At 37.7% G+C, this 22875-nt stretch overlaps 1 protein-coding gene across 5 annotated transcripts in view; it reads left to right on the top strand.

Moving 5' to 3' along the window:
• The window catches only part of GNPTAB (N-acetylglucosamine-1-phosphate transferase subunits alpha and beta), a 42782-nt gene that overhangs the window by 14510 nt on the left and 5397 nt on the right, over positions 1-22875 (top strand). For all 5 annotated transcript variants that reach the window (XM_064155456.1, XM_064155458.1, XM_064155459.1 and 2 more), the window contains exons 8-18: positions 6184-6345; positions 7936-8115; positions 9131-9301; positions 10824-10947; positions 11700-11903; positions 12949-13982; positions 15862-16061; positions 16329-16548; positions 17562-17675; positions 20058-20143; positions 21660-21758. In XM_064155456.1, the coding sequence (XP_064011526.1) occupies positions 6184-6345; positions 7936-8115; positions 9131-9301; positions 10824-10947; positions 11700-11903; positions 12949-13982; positions 15862-16061; positions 16329-16548; positions 17562-17675; positions 20058-20143; positions 21660-21758 (2594 nt within the window). The remainder of the gene's footprint in view (positions 1-6183; positions 6346-7935; positions 8116-9130; positions 9302-10823; positions 10948-11699; positions 11904-12948; positions 13983-15861; positions 16062-16328; positions 16549-17561; positions 17676-20057; positions 20144-21659; positions 21759-22875) is intronic.

The raw sequence follows: 22875 nt of genomic DNA on the forward strand, positions 1-22875 counted from the left end.
GTGAAAGGGACTAAGACCGGGAAACTTGTGAAGGAGGATGAGTTAGCAGGAATAAAGGAATGTCAGTCCATTGTGGCCCAATGGTCACCTATAGGATGTGCCAATCCATGTTACCACTGGTTTTTGGTGCTTGAGTGAGCATGACTTCCTTTACTTTTTTAGCAGGCTATGTGAACAAACCATGCATTTTTCTATTGCAGAAAAAGTATTGGGTAATTGCTTTTGTATGCTGGTCACACTCCAACTTCAGTGCAAGCTGAATATCTTCTTTCTTGTTTCAGCTTGTGTTAGCAGGATTAGAGTCTTGCTGATGGTAGAAACCTTTGAAGTAAACATATTGCACCTCTCTTCCAACGGGCTTTTCAACAGTGTAATAGAGCTTTTAAACAGCTATTTAAGCTTAAACAGATCTTCACTTTTGCGTTTTGTTTACATCTCTAGTGTATTCATAGAGTGGCTGTGGCTCTTCCTAGCCTTTGTTTTACTAAGTTAATCAGGCAGTGCTCAACCCACAGCATTGTCTCTCTGTTCCTTTTATCCTTCTGACAGCCCTTCCCTGCCACATTGGTTGTGGATTTGGCTCCCTTCAACAACTGACTGGAATTTTGTACAGCATTTTGTATGTGGCATCAGCAGAATTTACATGATTAAAAATGCATAGTAGGTAGCTAGTCCAAGGTTGGCAGAATGTCAGAGGCTTCCTGTGTACTGGATTATGCTCATTACAAACAGTGCTGCCACATTTTGTGTAACCTGTTTTATATCCTTCCTCTACTATGTGTTAGTGCTGTTCATAAAAATTGTTCCTTGCTTTTGTGAATTGGTGGCTAGTTTGAGTGATGGCAAATGTACTCTAGTGTGGCCAAGGCATCCATTCTTTTCTGCCTTATTGGTTAAATAGCTGTAGATACTCGTATGGTAAATCTGCCAGTCCCTGCTTATTTTATATGCTATGAAGCTTTCTTAATAACTTTAATGAAATGGTATGGTTATTGTAGAGAAATGGGTTTATTTTCCAGCAGGAGATGGTATGTCACTTTTGCTGTCTGAGACGCAAGGTTCTTCACTTCAAATTTGCACAAGGAACTTTCTTAGTTAAATCTTCCTGGCTTTGAGCAACCCTTTGAGTGCAGGTTCATCCATTTGTATTTACATTTCTGCTTCCTCACCGCACTTTAGGTTGCAGATTCCTGGTAATTTTACCACATTTGAGTTAATGGAGCTGAAGGGCTCAGAACATCTGTAACTTAACTACCAGCTCTTTTAATTTGTTAAACTTGCCCATCAACACTTAAGAAGTTTGTTCCTGTTTTTTTTTCCCTGTTTAAATTTAAAATCAATTAGCTGATGATTTCTTGACTTAGTTTATTTTCTAGGAGCAGATCTTTTGTAACATTCTCATTAACAGATTGGTGTCTGAAATAATTCTGCCTCTGTCAGTTCGAAGATTATTTGGTGGAGAAGAAATCTGTCTGCTTCCACCTCTGGGAATAAATTGGAGAAATATCCTGGGCAATATTTGTTCTCTGATTTAACATCATAGATAAAAGCCTCTCATAGAAACATAATTCTGAAGAATGTTCCCTCCTCAAATAACACTTGGAATTTCACTCTCTGTCCCTTAGTCCATAAGAGAATGCTTCATGCTTCCTGATGTTTTTTCCCCAAAATACTGTTGCTTTTAATCAGTTACTTTATTATAGTACTTCCTTTGGCATAAGAGTACCTGTTGCAGTTTTAGGTGGTTTTGGTTTTCCTTTTTTCCTTAGCTATCGCCTGGTATGTATTAGTTGTGGTTGTTTCTCCAATTGCATTATCTACTACTGAAGTCAGGGTGGATGATTTGTGTCATTAATACTCCTATGTAGATTTTTGCTTTCTGCACTGTGAAATTCATAGTTTCCTTCAGGAATTGTGCTGTAAATAGGTCAAGCACAGACCTTATTCTTAGACTAGCCTGTATCTCCTGTGCTAAAATAGAGATCTTCCATCTGTCATGAATACTTTAAAAGAAGAAAATACCTAGATTTCTCCTAATTACTTTTGAGCCGTCTGCTGGGATTTTTTTAATTACCCTTTGGTTCTAAGACTTGTGGGGCACTTCTGCTTGAATCTTAAGGGCTTTTTCATTGCAGTAATCTTTAAAAAAATAGTTTTAAAATTTCATTAGATGATCACTTTTGGAAACAATTATGATTCTATATATCTTTTCCATTCCAGTAGGCTCTCTTAGAAAAATAAGTCCTACAGAAAATATGATGGATGAATTCTTTCAGTTCTGTTTGATTTTCCCATGCCCTGCCTTGGCTGTGTTTTTTTCTTGTCATCTGTCATATGTTACCCAGTTAATCACAAATCTTTCTGTTTGTGCTGGTTGTATTTTCCTTGGTGTGTTCTTACCTTTGTGTAAAGATTACAATTGTGATCTGCTCACTATCTGTGCCTAGGAGCTCTTTTTCTGGAATTTGATTAGATATATCTATGTACTGACATTTTATTCTCAGGTATTTACAGTATTCTGCAGTTTCTCTGTCCAGTGGTAATTGTTGTCTATTTTCCTGGTGGTGGACCCTTTAGAAGTTAAATTGAGATTGCTATACCCTGTGTGGTCGTAGTGCTGGATTCTTCCCTGACCAGTTCTCTGTTATTGATAGCAGCAATTTATGTTATACCTGCAGTGAAATATATGTATATAAATGTAAGAACTGTTTTATTTGCAAGGATAAAAACATTTATATACAAAGTGTGGATGCAGTTGTTTTTGTAGAAGTCTTTGCTAAGATCCTAGCTTAGAATCAGTTCTTCATTTAGTGGATATTATAGGTAGACAGTTATGGTAGACAAAACGAAGTGTGGTTTTCTCCTTACCAAAGAGAGACGCCAGATTAATGCTACAGTTAAATAGAAGACAGGTTGTTGAGTTGTACAGTAGCGGAGATCTGCAGCAATTTATCTGCTACTGATCCCTTCTGGAATCTAAAGCTGGTGAAGTGGTGTGAGATTCACAGTGGAGAGGAGGAAGGTTGCACCTGAATTTAGGCTAGATGCATGTCTGATAGCCACCTCCTGATGCTTAATAGGTTTCTGCATGCTCTACATGGTTGCTTCTTAGTGCGATGTAGAAGCAAAGGAGTAATAATTGATAATTTCAATAACGCTGCTATTAAAAGAAAAGCGTGTAGCTGTTAGTGTGTGTTGAATGTTGTGCTGCTTTAATTGGATTGCTTCAGATTGTTTCATTGAAATAATTCCTGAATCCAAAATTATTTGGAATCTGGACCAGGTGTTCCTTTTTCTAAAAGTCTAAAAATCTCTGAGAAAAGTTGCTGAGATAGAATCATAGAATCAACCAGGTTGGAAGAGACCTCCAGGATAAATCAATCCAACTTAGCACCCAGCACTATCCAGTCAACTAGACCATAGCACTAAGTCCTCATCCAGGCTTTTCCTGAACACCTCCAGGGATGGTGACTCCACTACCTCCCTGGGCAGCCCATTCCAATGCCAATCACTCTCTCTGGGCAGAACTTCTCCTAACATCCAGCCTATACTTCCCCTGGCACAACTTGAGACTCTGTCCCCTTGTTCTGCTGGTTGCCTGGCAGAAGAGACCAACCCCCACCTGTCTACAACCTCCCTTCAGGTAGTTGTAGACAGCAATGAGGTCACCCCTGAGCCTCCTCTTCTGGAAGAACAAGAGGGGGTCAAATTGTGAATATTTAGTGTATAATGAAAGCATTTCCAAGTTAAGTTATGTGTCTTGCAGTCTACTCTAAATGCACCGTAACGAATGATTTGGAAGTCTGTTTCAGTATGGAGAGTAAGCAGTGGTGTGCCTATGGATTGGATCTATCGTTTTAAGTTGTGTTACGATAGGTGTGGTGGAAAAAGACGTTTGGCTACTTTTTGAGTTCTTAATTGTGCATTAGTAAGCCACTAGATGGTGGTGTTGTACTGGTTGTGTAGTTGTGTGCTGCTATGCCCCAATTTATTTTTGAAGGCTGTGCACCTACACATGAGGAACAACTTGTCTCATTCTCCAGTGCATAACACAAATGCGCACAGGTAGTGGTCTCTGTGTGTGCCCACACAATGTGTTTTCAGCCTTCTTGTGTTAGAAGGCTGAGGCTCACCTGGTCACAGTGATTCTATGCATCTACCATCTCTGATTTTTCAGCTCTGCTTCCACAATACTTTTGTGTCTGCTGTCCTGTTTTGCCAGGATGAAGATGATCTCTAGAAGATATTTCAAGGGAATAGGCAGTTGCTTGCATAGGATGATAATACCTGTGAGACACTGAAAAATGTGCCAGAGAGAATTCCATTTTGAACATACCAGCAACAAAATATATGTGACTGAAATGCTTATACTCACAATTTATTAAAATCTAGTCATGTCACCAGGTAACTTCACTGAAATCTGATGTGATTATAAACACTCTACAGTAATCTGTTCACTGTAGAAGTTATCTTAATGCCGATGCTGAGCAGTGAAGCACATTTTTCCACTATTTCTTGTTTGTGCACAGACTCTTAGATACCTGGAACATATATAGTGTGTTAGAGTAAGGAAGTGTTTGTAATAAATACATTTAGGAATCTGTGATACTGTTATCTATTTTGCTGACTTTGGAAAACAAACAGAAACTGAATGTTCTTGAATGCTTTTGGAGCTCTAGAATGGTAATATTTTTGGTGTGTTTTATGTATATTTAAAATGAGAGGTTCTAAGGGGCTGTTTGACACTGTTGTATTGCTAAATAAAGCACATACCCAGTGATGGCAGCTTTGCAATCTGTAGCATTTTGGTACTGATATTTTTGGAGGTTGCTAGCTGCAGTCCGTAACTATACCTCAGCCATTTAGCTACCAAAGCCATCCTTTCCACTCATAGGTTCAGATGATTCCCTGGAAGGGATGGGATTTATCAGATTTTTCTAATGGCAAGCCTCATAAGTCAGATTGAAAGATCTCAAATAGCATATGAGTCAAAGCATCAACAGCTTTAAAATGTCACAAGTGAGACAGCTGGTCTTGCTAAGGGAAGGGGTGCTAACTGTGGGACAAGTGGTGTTTTAAAATGACCAGAATGGGTCAGGTTTAATGAAAAAAAAAATCACTTAAGGGTGTTAGAAAATAATTTTTTGCTGGTTTAGAACATGCCAGTATTTGATTTTCCTTAATTTATGAATTGCATTTACAGATCTTATGAAACTGAAAATCTGGTAGCTGTGTTTATTTGTCTTACATTGCATGACAGAACAAAAAATAAATATATTGTCTAATGAATGTTTGTAAGCATTAGCTGTATTTATGGTCAATCTGCTGAAAACATGCACTTTGAGAATCAAAGCACAGCTCTGCTTTTAGCTCATGCTACTTTATACAGTAAACAGCATTTTTTTGGATTATGCTATGTTTCTAGTGAATTGTTTTGATGCCCTGCAATTTGTAAACTACACTAGCTATTAGAGAGAATATGTAGTGCAAGCCCCTTCTTATCATGTGCGTTATGAAATCTGATGCATGGGCTTACTAGTGGCAAGAGATAAAACAGCAAACAGATCAAACAGTCCCCAACTATGAAATGACCTTAACAGCATATTGGCAACTACCATTAAGGACTTGGAGACCCATGTGGATTAGTTCTGGAGCCCTTTGTATCTCATATTTCTGAGCTGTAGGTTGATCTGTAAACCATTCTGAAAATTTCATGCTTCTGACAGTAGCAATGAATTGGTGGCCTTAATTTTCTGAGAAGAGCATTGCTTGATTAAGATTGGAGGAAAAAAAGTACAATTCTTTTGGTCATATAATAAAGATGTAATAAAATTCAAAATTTGTTATTGGGACTGTGGCAATATGCTTGAGGACTTACTGTTCACTGACTCCAGAAATACTATAACATAGATACCCTTACTATTGCTGGATAAAGGCATACAGAGGAATTTTCTTTGGAAAGGGAAAATTAAGGATCTGTAGATGTTCTGTATCTTGAAATGTTTTTCATTTCCCGTTTTACTAACAGTTTTTATGTTCTTACAAATTTGTAGTTCTTTAAAAACAATGTTTACCAGTTGTTGTTATTATTAATTGTAGTACTAAAAGCATGACAAAAGATGCAGTTGGCAGAGGAAGAGTGCTGCTGTGGGTGCATGCCAGAAATTATTTTCTCTTGTATAGTTGCAGCTGTATTCAGAAGCCAGTGTTGCTCTCCTGCAGCTGAATAACCCTAAGGGTTTCCAGGAACTGAGCAAGCAAGCAAAGAAGAACATGACTATAGATGGAAAAGAACTGGTGCTTAATCCTGCTTATTTACTATGGGACCTCAGCTCTATCAGTCAGGTAGGTAAATTCTGCTACAGAATGTGAAGGTTGCAGCATTTAAAAACTGCCAAATAGAGGCTAACTAGTCAGTGACGACGAACATGGGATTTCTTCCAGAAGCTTGGAAGTGTTAAAAAAATCCAGTATTTTGTTGTGTTTGAAGAAAACATGACAAGTACATTGTCAAATTCTGAAATTGAAATTCCTGTTCTCCACCAAATGGAAAATTTTGCTCTCTTTGTATATTCTGATAAAGTTGTGTGCAGTCAAGCCTTGAAAAGCTTAACTGTCTGTCAGATAAGCAGGTTTCTTGTATGGGGAAGGCAGAGAGCTTTATTAAAAAACAGGATTATCTTCTTCTTGATAGATTTCTTAAGAATTGAGCAAATGATAATTACTTTCCTAACAAAAATTTTGAAGACCTGAAATGCAGATGTCTGTAAGGAAAGTTTTACTTTGAATACTTTTGATACAAGCAAGGATGTTCTGTTTAGCAACAGGAAATAAAATAACAGTGTCTGTTTCAACATAAGATCTTTTAAAATCTTGGATTTTTTCCTCCTGTTGGACTTCAGTAAACGCTTACTTCGTAAAGCTTCCAGTCTTTCTTTGTGCCCTGTAAGCCTTGCTTTTGGGGAACTTTTCTTTTTTAATACAAACCTTGAACTCAAATTTTATACTTCCTTGTGTTGAAATTTTGCATTGTTATGTAAATGGATGCTGAAATATGTTCAGTTGTCTTGGTTTTGAGAATGCCTAAGCTGTGTTACTGCACATATTAAATAAGAAGCCTTATTTATAATGTATGGAATCTGCAGTCAACATGGTGATTGTTAAATGTTCAGTTTTGTTTGTTTGTTTGTTTCATTTGGACATACTTCTAGAAATGTTCCTTTTATGTAGCTATAATTGTTTTTAGAAGAGGTCATTAAGTCTTCAAAAATTGGAAAAGAAACATGTAAGAGTGTCATATAACCCAATTTTATTACTTACCTGATGAGTTTCTCATTAAAACGTTTTCTTTCTAACAAAAGTATGAGTAGCATGCAGCTATGTGATAGTGAACATTAGGCTAAATTGTTGAAAATAAAAGAGCAGGGAATAATTGAAGGGCTGCTACCTCAGGATACTTCCAGTGTATCTGTATTAGGTGACATTTATATATGGCCTATGATGCAGTGTACTTGGAAGGCCCCAGCCTCTTCAAACTGGATTTCTGAAATGTGATGTAACTGAATTGAAATGCAACTTGACTTTTGGTCAAGATCAGGAATAACTGAACCTAATCATCCAGGAAAACAGGAGGACATAAGTTTTTCTCAGGGTTTTTTCTTCAAAAGCTGGGTTTACACAAGACACTGTCACTTTGCAGTGTGGCCAAGAGACAACCAAATGATACCAGGCAGTCAGCTGCTGATGGTTGAAGATTGTATTCTTCACCTGGGTATTCAGAGGAATGTGATCCTTCAGAAGAATAAAGGTACTCAATCAATGCAGTTTTATCTTCCAGCGTTTAAATCCTCAAGTGTTCAGGCACCCACGTACTTAGCTGGATCAGAACTGGAGTATTTTATTTAAAATCTAAGAAAGGTTTTTCTCTTTTTGTAGTCTAAACAGGATGAAGATATTTCTGCCAGCCGTTTCGAAGATAATGAAGAGCTGAGATACTCATTACGATCAATAGAGAGACATGCCCCTTGGGTACGACACATTTTCATCGTCACTAATGGGCAGATCCCTTCTTGGCTTAACCTGGATAATCCTCGGATAAGCATAGTGACACATCAGGTAAAACCTGCACAAAAGCCAAATAAAAATCCTACAGTCAAACAAAAATACCAGCATTAAAGTGCCACAAGTAAAACATTCTGTGTCTGTTTTGAAGTGAAGTTATCCCCCCTTCTGCTAATGGCTGCATTTATTTGGATGGTGGGTGTGACCCCTCCTCCCCAGGTTTTTTATAAGTAGATGTGTACATGTTATCTGAAGTCTCAATATTTGGAGAAGTGGACTAAATGAAGGCGCTTATATATATGTATCAAAAATTATAACTTCATCCCTCCACTTAGCCAAAACATGAAGATGTAGTGGGGTTTAATAAAATGGGGAAGAAGAACATTTAATTGGAATTCATAAATACACTCACAGAATCAGTAAGAACCTAAGAAGTTTTTGTTGAGATAGAATGGTTTACAATTACTGAAACTAAGCAGATGACTGTAAAAATCTTACTTGAAAAGAGAAGAGAAACCTTTAAACTTCCTGAATAAGTGAAACAAAAATACTCTAGTAGCTTCTTAATCCCAGTTTAGGACCAATTTTGGTATCTGGACATGCCATAGGAGCCCTGAGCAATCCAAGTTGTAGCAAGATTTCTTTTGCTGTGTACTTGTGAAATCTCTTGAAAGAGATGGGAGAATCCTGACTCTTTGAATGCTGAAACAGATTCAACTTGCTTGAAATGTTGTGCAACCTGTACTGCATGAGAAGTATAAATATGGGTACTTCTGATCCAGTACCTAACAGGAGAGGAGTTTGTGTCTTTGTATCGAACCAGGTGTAGGCATTTTTAGTTAAGCAGCAGACTTGAAAGTGGTTTTGGGGGGGGGGGAATGAGAGCAAAATTTTTCTTCTTCTGCTGAAATATTTTCATTTTTCTTTCATATCTCTCCTTGTTCTTGATAACACTTTTTCTTCTTATTAGATAGGTATCAAATTTATCTGGTGTGCCTGATATTTTTATGGTTTGTGTTTTTTATTTATTTTTACCTTCTGAAACTGGTTTGGTGGCTTTTTGGTTTAGGAAATATTTCAGAATGTGAGTCACTTGCCTACCTTCAGTTCACCAGCTATTGAAAGTCACATTCATCGTATCAGTGGCCTCTCTCAGAAGTTTATCTATCTCAATGACGATGTTATGTTTGGGAAGGATGTTTGGCCTGATGATTTTTACAGTCACTCTAAAGGTCAAAAGGTAAGCCATTGCGAAAGAGCATTCTACCAGAGCTAAATGTAAAACTTTTCTATGCTAATATAATAGAAATCAAAGAAATACTACTTTGAAAGGGAGAACAAATAGAAGGTGATTTTCCCTCAGTCCTTACTCCCCATTTTACCTACCTCATTATTCATAGTTAGAAAATTGTTATCAAATGTCCAGGGTGGAGAGGGCTCTGTCTTTTTTAATCTCTATGTGTGGTGGTATTTGGGTTGCAGAACTACTTCTTTTGATAGTCACTCACAGATTTCTGGCGATGTTATGGTTCCTCTGTCAGGCTACATGCTTTATGTTCAGTATAATTCTTTAATTCTCTCACTTTCTGTTGGAGCCCTGGTATGACCAATGTGATGTCTGACAACTGTCAGTCTTTCCCCCTTTTTAAATTCATTTTGTTTTATGGGAAATCCTAAACACACTGAATGGAGTTTTTCCTGGGAACACTGAGGTGAGATGACATTCAAACTGGTCTAATAGTTAAATATACTATTAATTATCTCTGTTCCAGACATGCGTAATACCTTTGCCCAATCTATGTGTATTTATAATCATTTACTGCAAGATATATGTTTAACATATTAAACAACTGGAGTTAAGCAAGGAAAGCAGGTTGAGCAAACGTTAGCAGTAGTCATGCATAAAAATCCTGGTTGCCAGCAGTTTTCATCCTTGAGCTTGATCTACAAGAGTGACATAAAAATAAATTACACTTAATGTATACTTATTTGTATTAAAGCAGTGAGTACAGAAGATATGAGAGACCACTGAATTGAACATAGCGTGCAGAGAGCAGTGAGAAGGGTTGTAAAAATTTAAGGGTTCCCGAAGATTATTTCAGTAGTTGAGACTGTTAGAAGGCTTTCAGTTTAAAATCTTTAGGGAGGTAGGCATAAAATTGGAAAACCATATTGTTAGTGTGTTTTTATTGTTCTACAGTTACTCTGCCCAGGTATGATGATGAAGTGCTTCAGTATGAAATGGACTACTCAAATCTTGAAACAACAAGACCTAAAGGAAAATGTGATTGTTCTTAATGCCCACCTCCCCACACTTCTATTTTAGCAATCCTTTGAATTATTTAAGTCATAGAGGATCAGAAGCTTCAGGGATTATGTTCAACATGAGCTGCTTATCACATGACTGGTTAGTGACGAAGAAATATTTTGAGTCAGGAGAACAAGCAAACTGCAGAGCTATTTCAGAGTTTACTTTTCTATTACTTGATAAAAGTTAGAATATTGTCACCGGAATGTGACTTGCAGAAGTAGATTTCGCAAGTCCCACTTTCTATTTCTGGACATTGCTAACTTGCTGCATGGCCTTGGGAATTCCTCCTTCTGTTCAAAAAGGATAACATGTGGAAGGTTTAAATGCTCTTTGTAGATCTGTGTGAACATTTAGGGCACAGGAAAGCATTATTTTAAATTCCTATTCCAAGAAACAAGCTCAGATGACTTCTGTTTGCCAGCTCCTGTCTCAGACTGTAACATTGTTCCAGGTTTACTTGACTTGGCCTGTGCCAAACTGTGCTGAGGGATGTCCTGGCTCATGGATTAAAGATGGTTACTGTGATAAAGCCTGTAATAACTCAGCATGTGATTGGGATGGAGGTGATTGCATTGGTAAGACAATAATTTAGAAAAAGTGAGCTGTTTGTTTCTCTTTACAAGAATAATTCTCTATTTTGTCCTATAACTACGAAAGTTGCCTCTTTATTAAGAAAAAGAAAAAAATCAGTTAGGGAACAAAGAGCTTAATTCTTGCAAACTACAAAGTTCTGTGGATAATGACAGCAAATAGTAAGTAGGGCATAGAGAATCTTTCTTTGGGTACCAAATATGACTAGCTGAAAGGAAGGTTTTTGAAATTCATATTATTATTAGATAATACTGTATAATATATAGCTGTATACATACACACAAAATTATGTATTGTTGTACTTAGAATCCAATTAATAACTAGAATCTGAAGCTGCACCATTAGTTTCTAGATGGAATTTTTATGACTGCAGTGTAAGAAAATGAAATTAACTGATGGAGTTATACCACTCTAGGAGTCTGTAATGTCAAGACTGCAAGCACAATAAGAAGTAAATCAGTTTTCTGCTTGCCTTTTTGTAATCGAGACACAATATATTGGGGATTTTGTTGCAACTTTAAGTTGGTTCCTGAGCTTCTACATGGAGGTTGTGGACACTATATTTTACACTAACTCACAGAGCTCTAATTAGCATTTGTCTCATTTTAATTTCACAGATGATAAATAAGACTGACTCTCTAGTCTAGTGTTAACACTGTGGCTTACCATGTGCCTTTCCTCAGAAAGAAGGGTTTGAAATGACTGAGGTTTTCTGTTTTGTTTTCCCTCCCTGTAGGTAACAGTGCGGGTAGTCGCTATGTTGCTGGTGGAGGTGCTGTTGGAGGTATTGGGAATGGACCACCATGGCAGTTTGGTGCAGGAATAAGTGGTGTTTCTTACTGTAACCAAGGCTGTGCTAATTCCTGGCTAGCAGACAAATTCTGTGATCAGGCCTGCAATGTCCTCTCCTGTGGATTTGATGCTGGTGACTGTGGCCAGGGTATGTAAAATACATTGTTGGTGAACTTACTGACCATTTGAGTTAATCGTTACTCTCAGACTGGACTAAGATTCCCTGTGTGAAGTCATGGAGAAATGCTGCTTGCAGATGAAGTCTGATGCTTCTTATAGTCACTAAATCAAACCTGAATTAGTGTTATGTAATACTTTTATTTAATAAAATTATTAATAACCAAGCATGGGTGGGATACTTGATACCTTACGGAGCAGCAAGCACTAAAGTCCTTGCCCCAGGAAGCTTGTGTTTTAAATGGAGAAACAACATTTCAGCTATGCAAACAGTCTTCACCTGAATGAAGACAGCTGACTTGATGATTACCAGCACAAGTTCAAGTCTGGCTCTGGTCTTGCTAAAGGCTACTTTCAGTTTATTTTGATATGAAAGACTAGCAGGAGTGAATGAAGTGATTGAGAGTACTGTCTGGTATAGGCAAGGGAACAGAAATGGAAGAATTTAGGTTGTTTGGAAGAATACAATGTCCCCTGTGTCTCAACCTTGACAGATTTGTTGCTGACAGTGAGGTTTTATTTATGTGATAGTTGTCAGATAATCTTTTTTCTGTTGTAGGAGGGAGAAGTTGGATTCAACCCACCTAAGTTTAGAAGTCTGAAATCAAGATGCAGTCTTGTGGAGAAATGCAACCAGCATAACATTAATCTACTAAAATGGGGCAAAAAAGTGTAGCATGGACGTTTTAGTTGTGACTGATACATAATTTTAAGTGATGTGATAGCAAGCTATTCTGCAGTTAAAGCCTGAACATAGTAAATTATGCAGACTTTTAGAATTACCGCTGGAGTGTCTGGCAGCTTTATATACTTGAGTATATGTGCTGCTCATTCGTTATTGAAGATACGTGAGCAAGAAATAAAGCTACAGTAAATATTCTTTCAGAACACTGTCTCCATGGTAATACAGTGAATCTAGCTGGGCATACTACATTTCCAAAAGACTGAAAGGTAATTGTCACACTGCAAATTGACAGAAATTTGTTTTGTTTCCTCTTTCCTTTTTTGCTCCCCAGATCATTTTGAGGAGATGTACAAGGTGACACTTCAGCTTAATCAGACCTACTATGTTATCCCCAAAGGTGAATGTCTGCCCTACTTCAGTTTCAGTGAAATAGCCAAGAAAGGAACTGAGGGTTCATACAGTGATAATCCAATTATCCGACATGCTTCAATTGCTAACAAATGGAAGACTATCCACCTCATCATGAATAGTGGCATGAATGCAACTGTGATCTATTTCAACCTTACATTTCTAAACAAAAATGATGAAGAATTCAAAATGCAGTTAGTTGTCGAAGTTGATACTAGAGAGGAACCAAAACTGAATGCAACTTCTGTGCAGAAATCCAGCTCTGATGTTAAAACTGCAACTTCAGTACCAGAAGCTGAACTGATATTTGAAGATATTCCTGAAGAAAAACGTTTTCCAAGAGTCAAGAGACGTCGAAATGGCACAAAAGAGAATCTACATGAAGAGGTGTTAATACCCTCAGTAAATGTATCTCTCCTTCCTGAAGATGTTCAGCTAGCACTGCAGAGCCTGGACTTAAAACTATTAAATGGTGATATCACTCAGAAAGGATTTAACCTATCCAAGGCTACTCTCCTGAGACCCTTCCAGTTTTTAACTACAATAAGGACTATTGTAGGCCTGGAAAAGAAGGGCATGCATAATCATTCAGAAGCTCCGAAGAACTATACCAGCTGGCAGAATCCTTATAAGGATGTAAACAATAGCAAAATAAAGTCGATAAACGCAAATGAAGAAGTTCCTTCAAAGCTTACAGGAACACAGAGGACTGTTGTGACAATGAACACAAATAAAGTATTGAATGCACTCATATTAAAGGAAACCCAGAAATCAAAGCAAACTCAGAATTTAGATGCTGGAGAAGATAAACAGCAGATGGAAGGAGGAAAAGGCCGTGTGCAAATGGGAACTACTGTAAGGGGGAGATTAGTGCAAAGAAAATTACAGTCTTATGCTGGAAGCTACCAAGGCTTTTTACCATGGGAGAGAAAGAAGTATTTCCAGGACCTTCTTGATGTGAGTATCGTAACACATCACTGCTTATTGGAATAGTTGCATCTCTCTGCCTTTAGTGCAATATTGCTAATGTGATCTGTAAATTTGGCATGTGCCCTGCCTTTGAAGCAATTACTGAGATTTTTTCAAAGCAAATCTAATTTGCTTGTGCTCTGGGCCTCTCTTAGACATTTCAATTCCTTTTCCACTGCCTCTTCTTTTTTTTGTCAGGTTTACTGTTTATTCTTTGTGTGTTGGCACAGTGCTGTTATTCAGACATACATAACACTATAACAGAAAGCTTACATTTTGTTTTGATTGCCTTCATGCAAGTAATGACTCTAGTTTACTTTAAAAAAAAAAGTAAAAATATACTTGGGTTCCAGAAGTTACATTGAAAGCCTGCCAACAAAGCTGAATATCTAGGCCACATCAAGAAAACATGTAGGAAGCTTCCTCTGCTTCCAGTCAAAGCATTTTGGCAATTTTGAAAACGTCTAGAAGAGATGTTTGTGCTACAGCTGGTAGCAACTGCTTTGCGCTACCCCCAGTAGCAAAGGAGCTATGTTTTGAAAAGCCTACACCTTTCTGTTCATCTGACATGGCATTTTATCTGAGGAATCTTTATATTCATGGTATTGCTGTTTGTGAATATGGATGTATAATCAACAGAAAAAAAGGGTGGTATTATGAATAAATCTAATTGCTAACAGGGACTTTTTGTGTGAGCTGTCAGAGCACAAATACTGATTTTGTGTTCTTCATCAATGTCATTGATGAGGGCACAGAGTGTCTGCTCAGCAAGTTTGCTGATGACACCAAGATGGGAAGCTTGGCTGATACAGCTGAAGGCTGTGTAGCCATCCAGCGAGACCTGGGCAGACTGGAGAGCTGGGCACAGAGGAACCAGATGAAGTTCAACAAGGACAAGTGCAGAGTCCTGCATCTGGGGAGGAATAACAAACTGCACCAGTACAGGCTGGGAGGTGATCTGCTGGAAAGCAGTCCTGTGGAGAGGGACCTGAGGGTCCTGGTGGATAGCAAGTTAACCATGGCACAGCAATGTGCCCTTGTGGCCGAAAAGGCCAGTGGGATTCTGGAGTGTATTAGGGAGAAGTGTGTCCAGCAGATCAAGGGAGGTTCTCCTCTGCCTCTACTCTGCTCTGGTGAGACCTCATCTTGAATACTGTGTTCAGTTTTGGGCTCCCCAGTTGAAAAGGGGCAGGGATCTGCTGGAAAGGGTCCAGCAGAGGGCTACGAGGATGATTAGGGGACAGGAGGGCATGGCTTATGAGGAGAGGCTGAGGGATGTGGGGCTGTATAGTCTGGAGAAAAGAAGATTTAGAGGGGATTTGATAGATGTTTGTAAGTCTCTGAGGGCTGGCCAGGATGGGGGGGACAGGCTCTGCTCACTTGCTCCCTGTGACAGGACAAGGAGCAATGGGTGTAAATTACAGCAAAAGAGGTTCCACCTCGACACAAGGGGGAACTTCTTTCCTGTAAGGGTCACAGAGCACTGGAACAAGCTCCCCAGGGAGGTCGTGGAGTCTCCTTCTCTGAAAACTTTCAAGGCCTGTCTGGATATGTTCCTCTGTGATCTGTGTTAGATAGTATTGTCCTGCTCTGGCAGGAGGGTTCGTCTCGATGATCTCTTTGGGTCCTTTCCAACCACAAACATCCTGTGATCCTATGATCATCAAAATATCAACATATTAAGGAAAGGGTTAACTTTTTTCTTTTTCAAAAGGAAATGAATACAAAGCAAAATGTTCAAAACTTCCATTTTCAGATACTGAAAGGAGTTGGCCTCTGGCTGAAACATGATTTCTTTTTGTCCTGTGTTTAATGTTTTCAGTCTTTTAGTAATGTAATCTTGATTTATTTCTGTTCTGCTGTTTAGGAAGAAGAGTCCTTACTCAAACAAATGTCATACTTTACTGATGGTAAACATTTTGGAAGGCAGCTGAAAGATACATTTGCTGATTCCCTTCGATATGTAAATAAGCTTTTAAACAGCAAATTTGGGTTTACATCTCGGAAAGTCCCTGCTCACATGCCTCACATGATTGACCGCACTGTTATGCAAGAGCTACAGGATATGTGAGTAGGTTTTTGTTTAGAGTAATGTAAAATGGTAGATAATTCCACTTTTCTGTTGATGCTTTGCAATAGCTGTTTCCAATATAATGTTTCAATAAAATTGTATTTTGAAAGAAGAAATAAGGAATTTATTCCAACACGGAGGCTGTGGTAAAATGAGGAAACTTTAGAGGACCTTTTAAAACTCTAGGTGAAAACTTGCTTTTAGGTAATGAACATTCTAGTTGAAGAAACTGGAGTACTAAATAAGTTTACATTCTTACATAGGTTTCCTGAGGAGTTTGACAAGACATCATTCCACAAAGTGCGGCACTCAGAAGATATGCAGTTTGCTTTTTCATATTTCTACTATCTTATGAGTGCAGTCCAACTACTGAACGTTTCTCAGATCTTTGATGAGGTTGACACGGACCAGTCAGGCATTTTGTCTGACCGAGAGATTCGCACATTGGCTACGAGAATCCACGAACTACCTTTAAGTTTGCAGGTACTCTTTCCTTACCAATAACTTTCAGAGTAACTTCAGTCTTGAAGCCCAAAACTGATAAAATGAGTCAGATCTGCATTTCTCCTTGAGTATAGTGTCTGTAACATTTGACAGTTACTAAATTTTATCTGAAGACTATGACATTGTGCTCTACTATACCATTTTCTGTGGAGGCAACAATGAAATTGAATTGTAGCAGTATTGGAAAAGTAGATCACTGGTGTCTAAGTGCAAGAGAGCAGTTAGTATGAGTTTGTTATAAGCCACTGTGAAGAGTGGAATCTTGCTGTGCTTGATCCTTTTCTTGCTCATAGTAAATGACAGTTCTTGCCCTGAGGAATTTGTGGTCTACATAAAGAACTGCAAAAAATGGTAGTGAAGAAGTAATACTAGCAGATACGAAGACCATATGTAATAACTCACACTTCTTACTGGAGACATGGCCTTTGTAGGACATACACTCTAATGGACAGTTGGTTGACAGCAAATTATACTATTTGTTATGTCCAGAGAGCAATTGGCATAAACCAAATAAATAATTTGTCCTTGGAACAGCACACAGTCATTGGCATAGCTGGAATACAGATCTCTGCTTTAGTGTGCTCCTAGCCTATACCTTAATCAGAAAGTTATTTTTTTTCCTGTCCTTCCAGTTCACTTTTCTATTTCTTTGCTTGATTTGGAATTTAATATGGCACTTCTAGTTTGGGAATTCTGTACTGTCCTGACAGGTGTGGTTTTAATTTTAAATTAAAATGACATTAAATAATAAGTTTTATATGGTCTCAGTTCAGCCATGCACTGAACATTTACTTTAGACACACACAGATTTCCACTGAGTTCAGCACTTACTGGACTGGGTTCTGCTGAACGTTCAGCAAGTCTTTTCTTTTTTTTCTTCCCCAGCACTAACATGGAAAATTAAGTTGTGACTGTGCACCTTGGATTTTTAGACCTGTCAATAAGAAAACAGGATTATCTTTCTGTTTCTTTTTTTCTTCATTTTCTTTTAGGATTTGACAGGTCTAGAACAAATGCTAATAAATTGCTCTAAAGCTCTTCCTGCCAACATCACTCAGATCCATGTCATTCCACCAACTCAGGAAGCATATTATGATCCCAATCTGGTAAGAAACATTGTTCTTAAAAGGTCCTTGGTTTATTTTCTGAGCATGTATTTACTGTTCTTGAAAAGCTGTTTTGATTTGTGGAATCTATTTACAAAAAATCTGCCTGTGTGTACATGCAGTGTTATAAAATGAAAATTTTACAAGCTATTTCCTAACTTACAAAATCTTATAAACAGGAAAAACTGAGCTTTTAGAGTATTGTTATATATGGGATTTAAACAGTCATCCTTGTTAGGAAAATTCACTGTTGTCAACCAAAAAGGCAATGTACCAAATACCCCTCTGACTAGTACTTTCTGGTAAAACTTTATCTAAATTTTGACCCAGGTATTTAAAAACAAAACAAAACCCAAAACATCAAACCATCAGTTGTGCATCTTTAGAATAATTCTTTCCAATTTAAAGGCTTCAGACTAACTCCTTTTAACATCCAAAGATGGGCGGGCAGGAACCTCATGAAGCAAACTACATGAAGTGTCTTGCAGGTATGGAGGAACATGCTCATGCACCAGTGTTTTGCTAGGTCCTGCTCAGCTGGTAAGAAAGGACCTAAGGCACATGAGCTAGTAGTGTGTCCTTGCTGCAAAGAAGGCTCATGGTAGAACTTAGCCTGGATTAGGAATGTTGCCAGCAAGTAGAGGAAGGTGACTCAGGACTCTTGAGGCCATACCTGAAGTGCTGCATCCAAGTCTAGGTTCCTCAGTAAAAGGGACACATGGGCATACTGGATGGGCCATGAAGGTCTGGGTCATTTCTCTTAAGAGTAAAGGCCATAGGTGCTGGGGCTCTTTAGCTTAAAAAAAAGCAGTCTCAAGGGCAACATCTCATCAGTCCACATAAATACATGAAGGGAGGGTGCAAAGATGATGGAGTCAGTCTTTTCTCAGCTGTGCTGAGTGACAGGATCCACTTGGCACAATCTGAAAACACAGGAAGTTCTCTCTGAACATCAGGAATCACTTTTTTACTGTGAGGAGGACCATGTACTGGTGCAGGTTGCTCATTTGTGGGCAGTCCAATGAGCTTCTGTGTGTTTTCCAGTCCAAAGCATACTGTGAAAAGGGAGATCTTAGGACTAGATGTTACTTAAGGATTTGAATTCTTTATTTCTAGTTTAGTAATTAAGTTCTCATTTAAAACCTGCTGGGTTTGGAAACTAGAATCTTTAAGTCTATGGAATATTTAGACATTGAGAATTTAATTTCTGCATCAGCCTGTGCTTTTGAAAAAAATGTGTGCATGTACTTTGCTAAATCGATGACCTGGTATTTTATACTTTCAATGCTAAATGAAAGTAAAAATAATTTTGAATACAGGTGATGAGCTTCTGCATAGTAGAAGAGCATTACTGATGCTAAACACTGCCAAATCATAGTACAGAAATCTATGTTGTGTGTGAAAATGGATGTATATAGATGTTGACTGGGGGTTTTTGGTCTTCTTTTTTTTTTTTTCCTTCTTCCCTCTGGACATCCATCCTGCCTTGTTTTGTTATTCATTTTAAAACCTTACAAGGTTTTACAAATATTACAAGGTTTTACAAATATTTTACCCTAAGTTTGAATTCCAGTGAAGTTCTATATAAGGCCATTCTGTCAGCCTGTTTTGAAAATGGGAGGTGTGGATTTGAGAGTCATGCACAGTCTTGAGGCCATTACATCCAGTATAGCCTTGCTTCATTTGCCTCTTTATGAATCAATTCAATCTGCAAAATTCTGTGAACTAAAGACTTTGAAGAGTAGTAGTTAAAGTTGGCTGCTATCAATAAGATGGGATTAAAACTAAGACTCAATAGTTTGGAACAATGTCAAATGACTTTAATCTTTTTGGAGACTTAGTAAAATAGCACTAATCTGAGTAGTAATGCTTAATGTATTAATATTATCAGTCAGTTCAAATAGCAACAAAATAGTGCTTGTGTTAGCACAGAGGCCTGAATGATTTTTACTTGCCTTGTCTGCAACATCTAGATTTCTTGTAGTGAGTCTACTACCACTGAAATACCCCTTGGGAACAGGGGTTTTATTTCTCATTTGTTTCTGTGCACTTTGTGTTAGATTTAAAGCTTCATGTGCATCCACAGATCCAGAGAGCAGTACTGGTGAGCTCCATGAGAGGAGCATCAGATACTTGCCAAATGAGCTACAGTGGTTTTGCAGTATTTGTACACATGGAAAATTGTGGTGTTATGCACTGGTATATTTTTAGTTGTTTGTTTTTTCCCTCAGCAGTTGATTAAGAAACTATTGCTATTCATTCCAGGAGGGAAAAACATATGCAGGCCTTTCCAGCTGAAATACAATTGTTCTACAAAGTGCATCTCTGTAACAGACTCTGTAATTTTCAGTAACCTATAATCTAAGCAATGTTTTCTTCCAGCCTCCAGTGACTAAAAACCTAGTGACCAATTGCAAACCTGTGACTGACAGAATCCGTAAGGCATACAAGGACAAAAACAAATACAGGTATGATGTTATAGTCCTGTGGGAAGCCATGCTAGGTTTTGTGAAGCACTAGGAAAAAGTATAAATACACACATGACCAGAGATTATACATGCATGTTAACAAACCGTAGCTCAATTTATTTTGCCAGTGTAACTGAAGAAACATACTGATACTTATGTATGTTTCATTGTGCAAAATTATATAATTCTGGGTTTTTTTAAACTTAGTAGACTAAATACTTCTGTGCTACTTGTGTCATCTGGAACTATATCCTAATTGGTGTTGTGCAACAGTAAGCCAGAGCATCTTTAAGTGTCTGTGTAAACTGTGTATGTGTTAAGTGAGGGCAGTTAAAGTAGCATAAAACAGAATGAGAGAGCTTGTCTGTAAGTCTGATTCATCTTTTCTTCTACTGAAGCTTAAAAAAAAGAAAATAACAGAAAAATCATTTTAGCCCCTAACAGCCTTGTAGTTTTTCTGCAAGGAGGAGGAATGACAGGTGGGAAGGCAGGGAGGGGTAAGGGAATGACCAGAAAAAGTTTCCATCTCCTTTTGGAAGGACTGAAAAATTATGGTGTTCATGGGTTTGTTTAAATAATTGCATTTGCTTAGGTCTGCCTGAGATCAGGTTCTTAGGTTTGCAGGTTTCACAGAAGAAAGATCTGTCACATGCCCATGAGACCATTTGCTGGCAAGGATCTTGCAGCCTTGTCTCCTGTCCACTGCTGCATCAGCAGTGTTGGGCAGAGGAGACTGGTGGGGCATCTCTGAAGCTTGCAAGAGTGGCCACAAAGTCAAATAAAGCTTTAGAATGAAAAAAGTTACAGATGCTGCTAAGGACAGTTTTTGAACATTAGTGTATATTAATTCATAGTACCTTAGGTTGTGCTATAAGCTTTATGGTATTACAAACAATTCTCTCTCCAAGAGAGTTTATAGTAAAACTGAAAATCTGACACAATGAAATTGAAAAATTTTGAGTTGGGGGCAAGAATTTGCTGTACCAATTTATAGTAAATATATTTATATCATTAGGATATACACTTCTCTTCGGTTTCCTTGAACTTTGATATTAAACAATTGTAACTAATAATTGTGTGATTTTTAGAAATGGAGCAGATTCTCAGGTGAGACTTCAAGGGCTGGGCAAGAGCTTTTCTTAGGTCAACATAAGAAAGGTGAAAAATGCAAGTAGTACCTCTAGTAAACTGGGGTCAAATGTTCCTTCAAACTCAAGGTGTCCTTCAGACATGATACAGTTCTTCATTTGATATAATTGTTTTGTGTTCAAGTTGATGATTAAGTGGATGAGGGAGGTGTTGTTTGCATTTAAGACTGTAGTTTTATATACCCTTCTTTGATTTTATGTTAAGATTTCTCAGGGCTAGAAATATAAATGTGTCTTCTTGTGTCTTAAATATAATTATAATGTAAATCAAGTTGGCCAGTCAGATTAGAAGTCAATAAATAAAATACTACTATTCATTGAACGTGGCTTTAGGTTGTTTTATTAATGTATATTTTTTTATGAGTAAGGTTTGAAATCATGGGAGAAGAGGAAATTGCCTTCAAAATGATTCGCACAAATGTTTCTCATGTGGTCGGTCAGTTGGACGACATACGAAAAAATCCCAGGTATCCTGTTTCTTGGTTCTATGAAGTTTTGAGGTGCTTTTAATTTTCTGCTTCTACGGTTCACATCTAAAATGTTTGAAAACTTAGAGATTAACTTTGCTGGTTTTGAGACTTTCACTTATTGCCATTCTAGAGAGCATACAATTTATACTGCAAGCAATCTTATGATGCTTGCAGTATAAATTGTATATATATATTTATATTATATATATTTATATATATTTATATTTTTATGTTATATATAATTTTATATATTTTTATTATATGTATATATACACTGTATATAAATATGATGTACAGGCGTGCTATTATGGACTCAGCTTGAGACTCCATATATGCATATCCTTTTGTCGTTGTTGTAGTTAGGGTTTTTTTTGCTCTTAAGGAACAGTAGTGTATTATAGTCCCAGATTGTTGGATGGTTTGTGAAGCTGACTTAATTGCTTGGACTCTCCTCCTGCAAAATGTAGTCACACCTTGTTAGCAAAGGAGAGCTCTCTCCTTCTTGCTGTGTTTGAGTAGAAAACAGTAATTGTGCAGTCTCTAAAACCAGCTATTCAGTACCTCTTTTAAAATGAATTAGAAGTATTGTTCACCTGCTGATCTGCCTAAAATGTTTGGTTTGCATCTTTAAGGAAATTGACCTGTAATTGTCTAGGCATTAATTCTAGAATATCCAAATTTAAAAACAGATTTTGATTTTTTTGAGTGGATTAAAACAGTTCTTTACATTTGAAACTGATTAACAGTCTCGTTGCTGCCACTTACTGCGCTTTGGTTTGCTATGCTTAGCAACTTTTCTGTTTGTAAACTGCATCTTCTTCAAATGAGGCTAAACAGGGATGCATGCACTGCAGGTGTGTAACTACTGCATTCCCAGGGCTAACGAGCTTCCAGTCCAAGGAACAAGGTTAGGAAAAGTTCAGGGTGAACTCCCAAAATGGTTACAGTGTAGACACATTTGCCACAACTTGAGAGCATAGACATACCCTACTCATCTTTGAAAAGGAGAGGCATAATTTTTTTCTTGTCTATATAACAATTTGAAGGACTGTTTATCCTCTGTACTTAATTACCTAAAGCAAAGTGGCAAATTGTGCTAGATTCAGTACAGGCT

This window comes from Pogoniulus pusillus, chromosome 15, assembly GCF_015220805.1.
Source record: "Pogoniulus pusillus isolate bPogPus1 chromosome 15, bPogPus1.pri, whole genome shotgun sequence".
NCBI classification, from domain to species: domain Eukaryota; kingdom Metazoa; phylum Chordata; class Aves; order Piciformes; family Lybiidae; genus Pogoniulus; species Pogoniulus pusillus.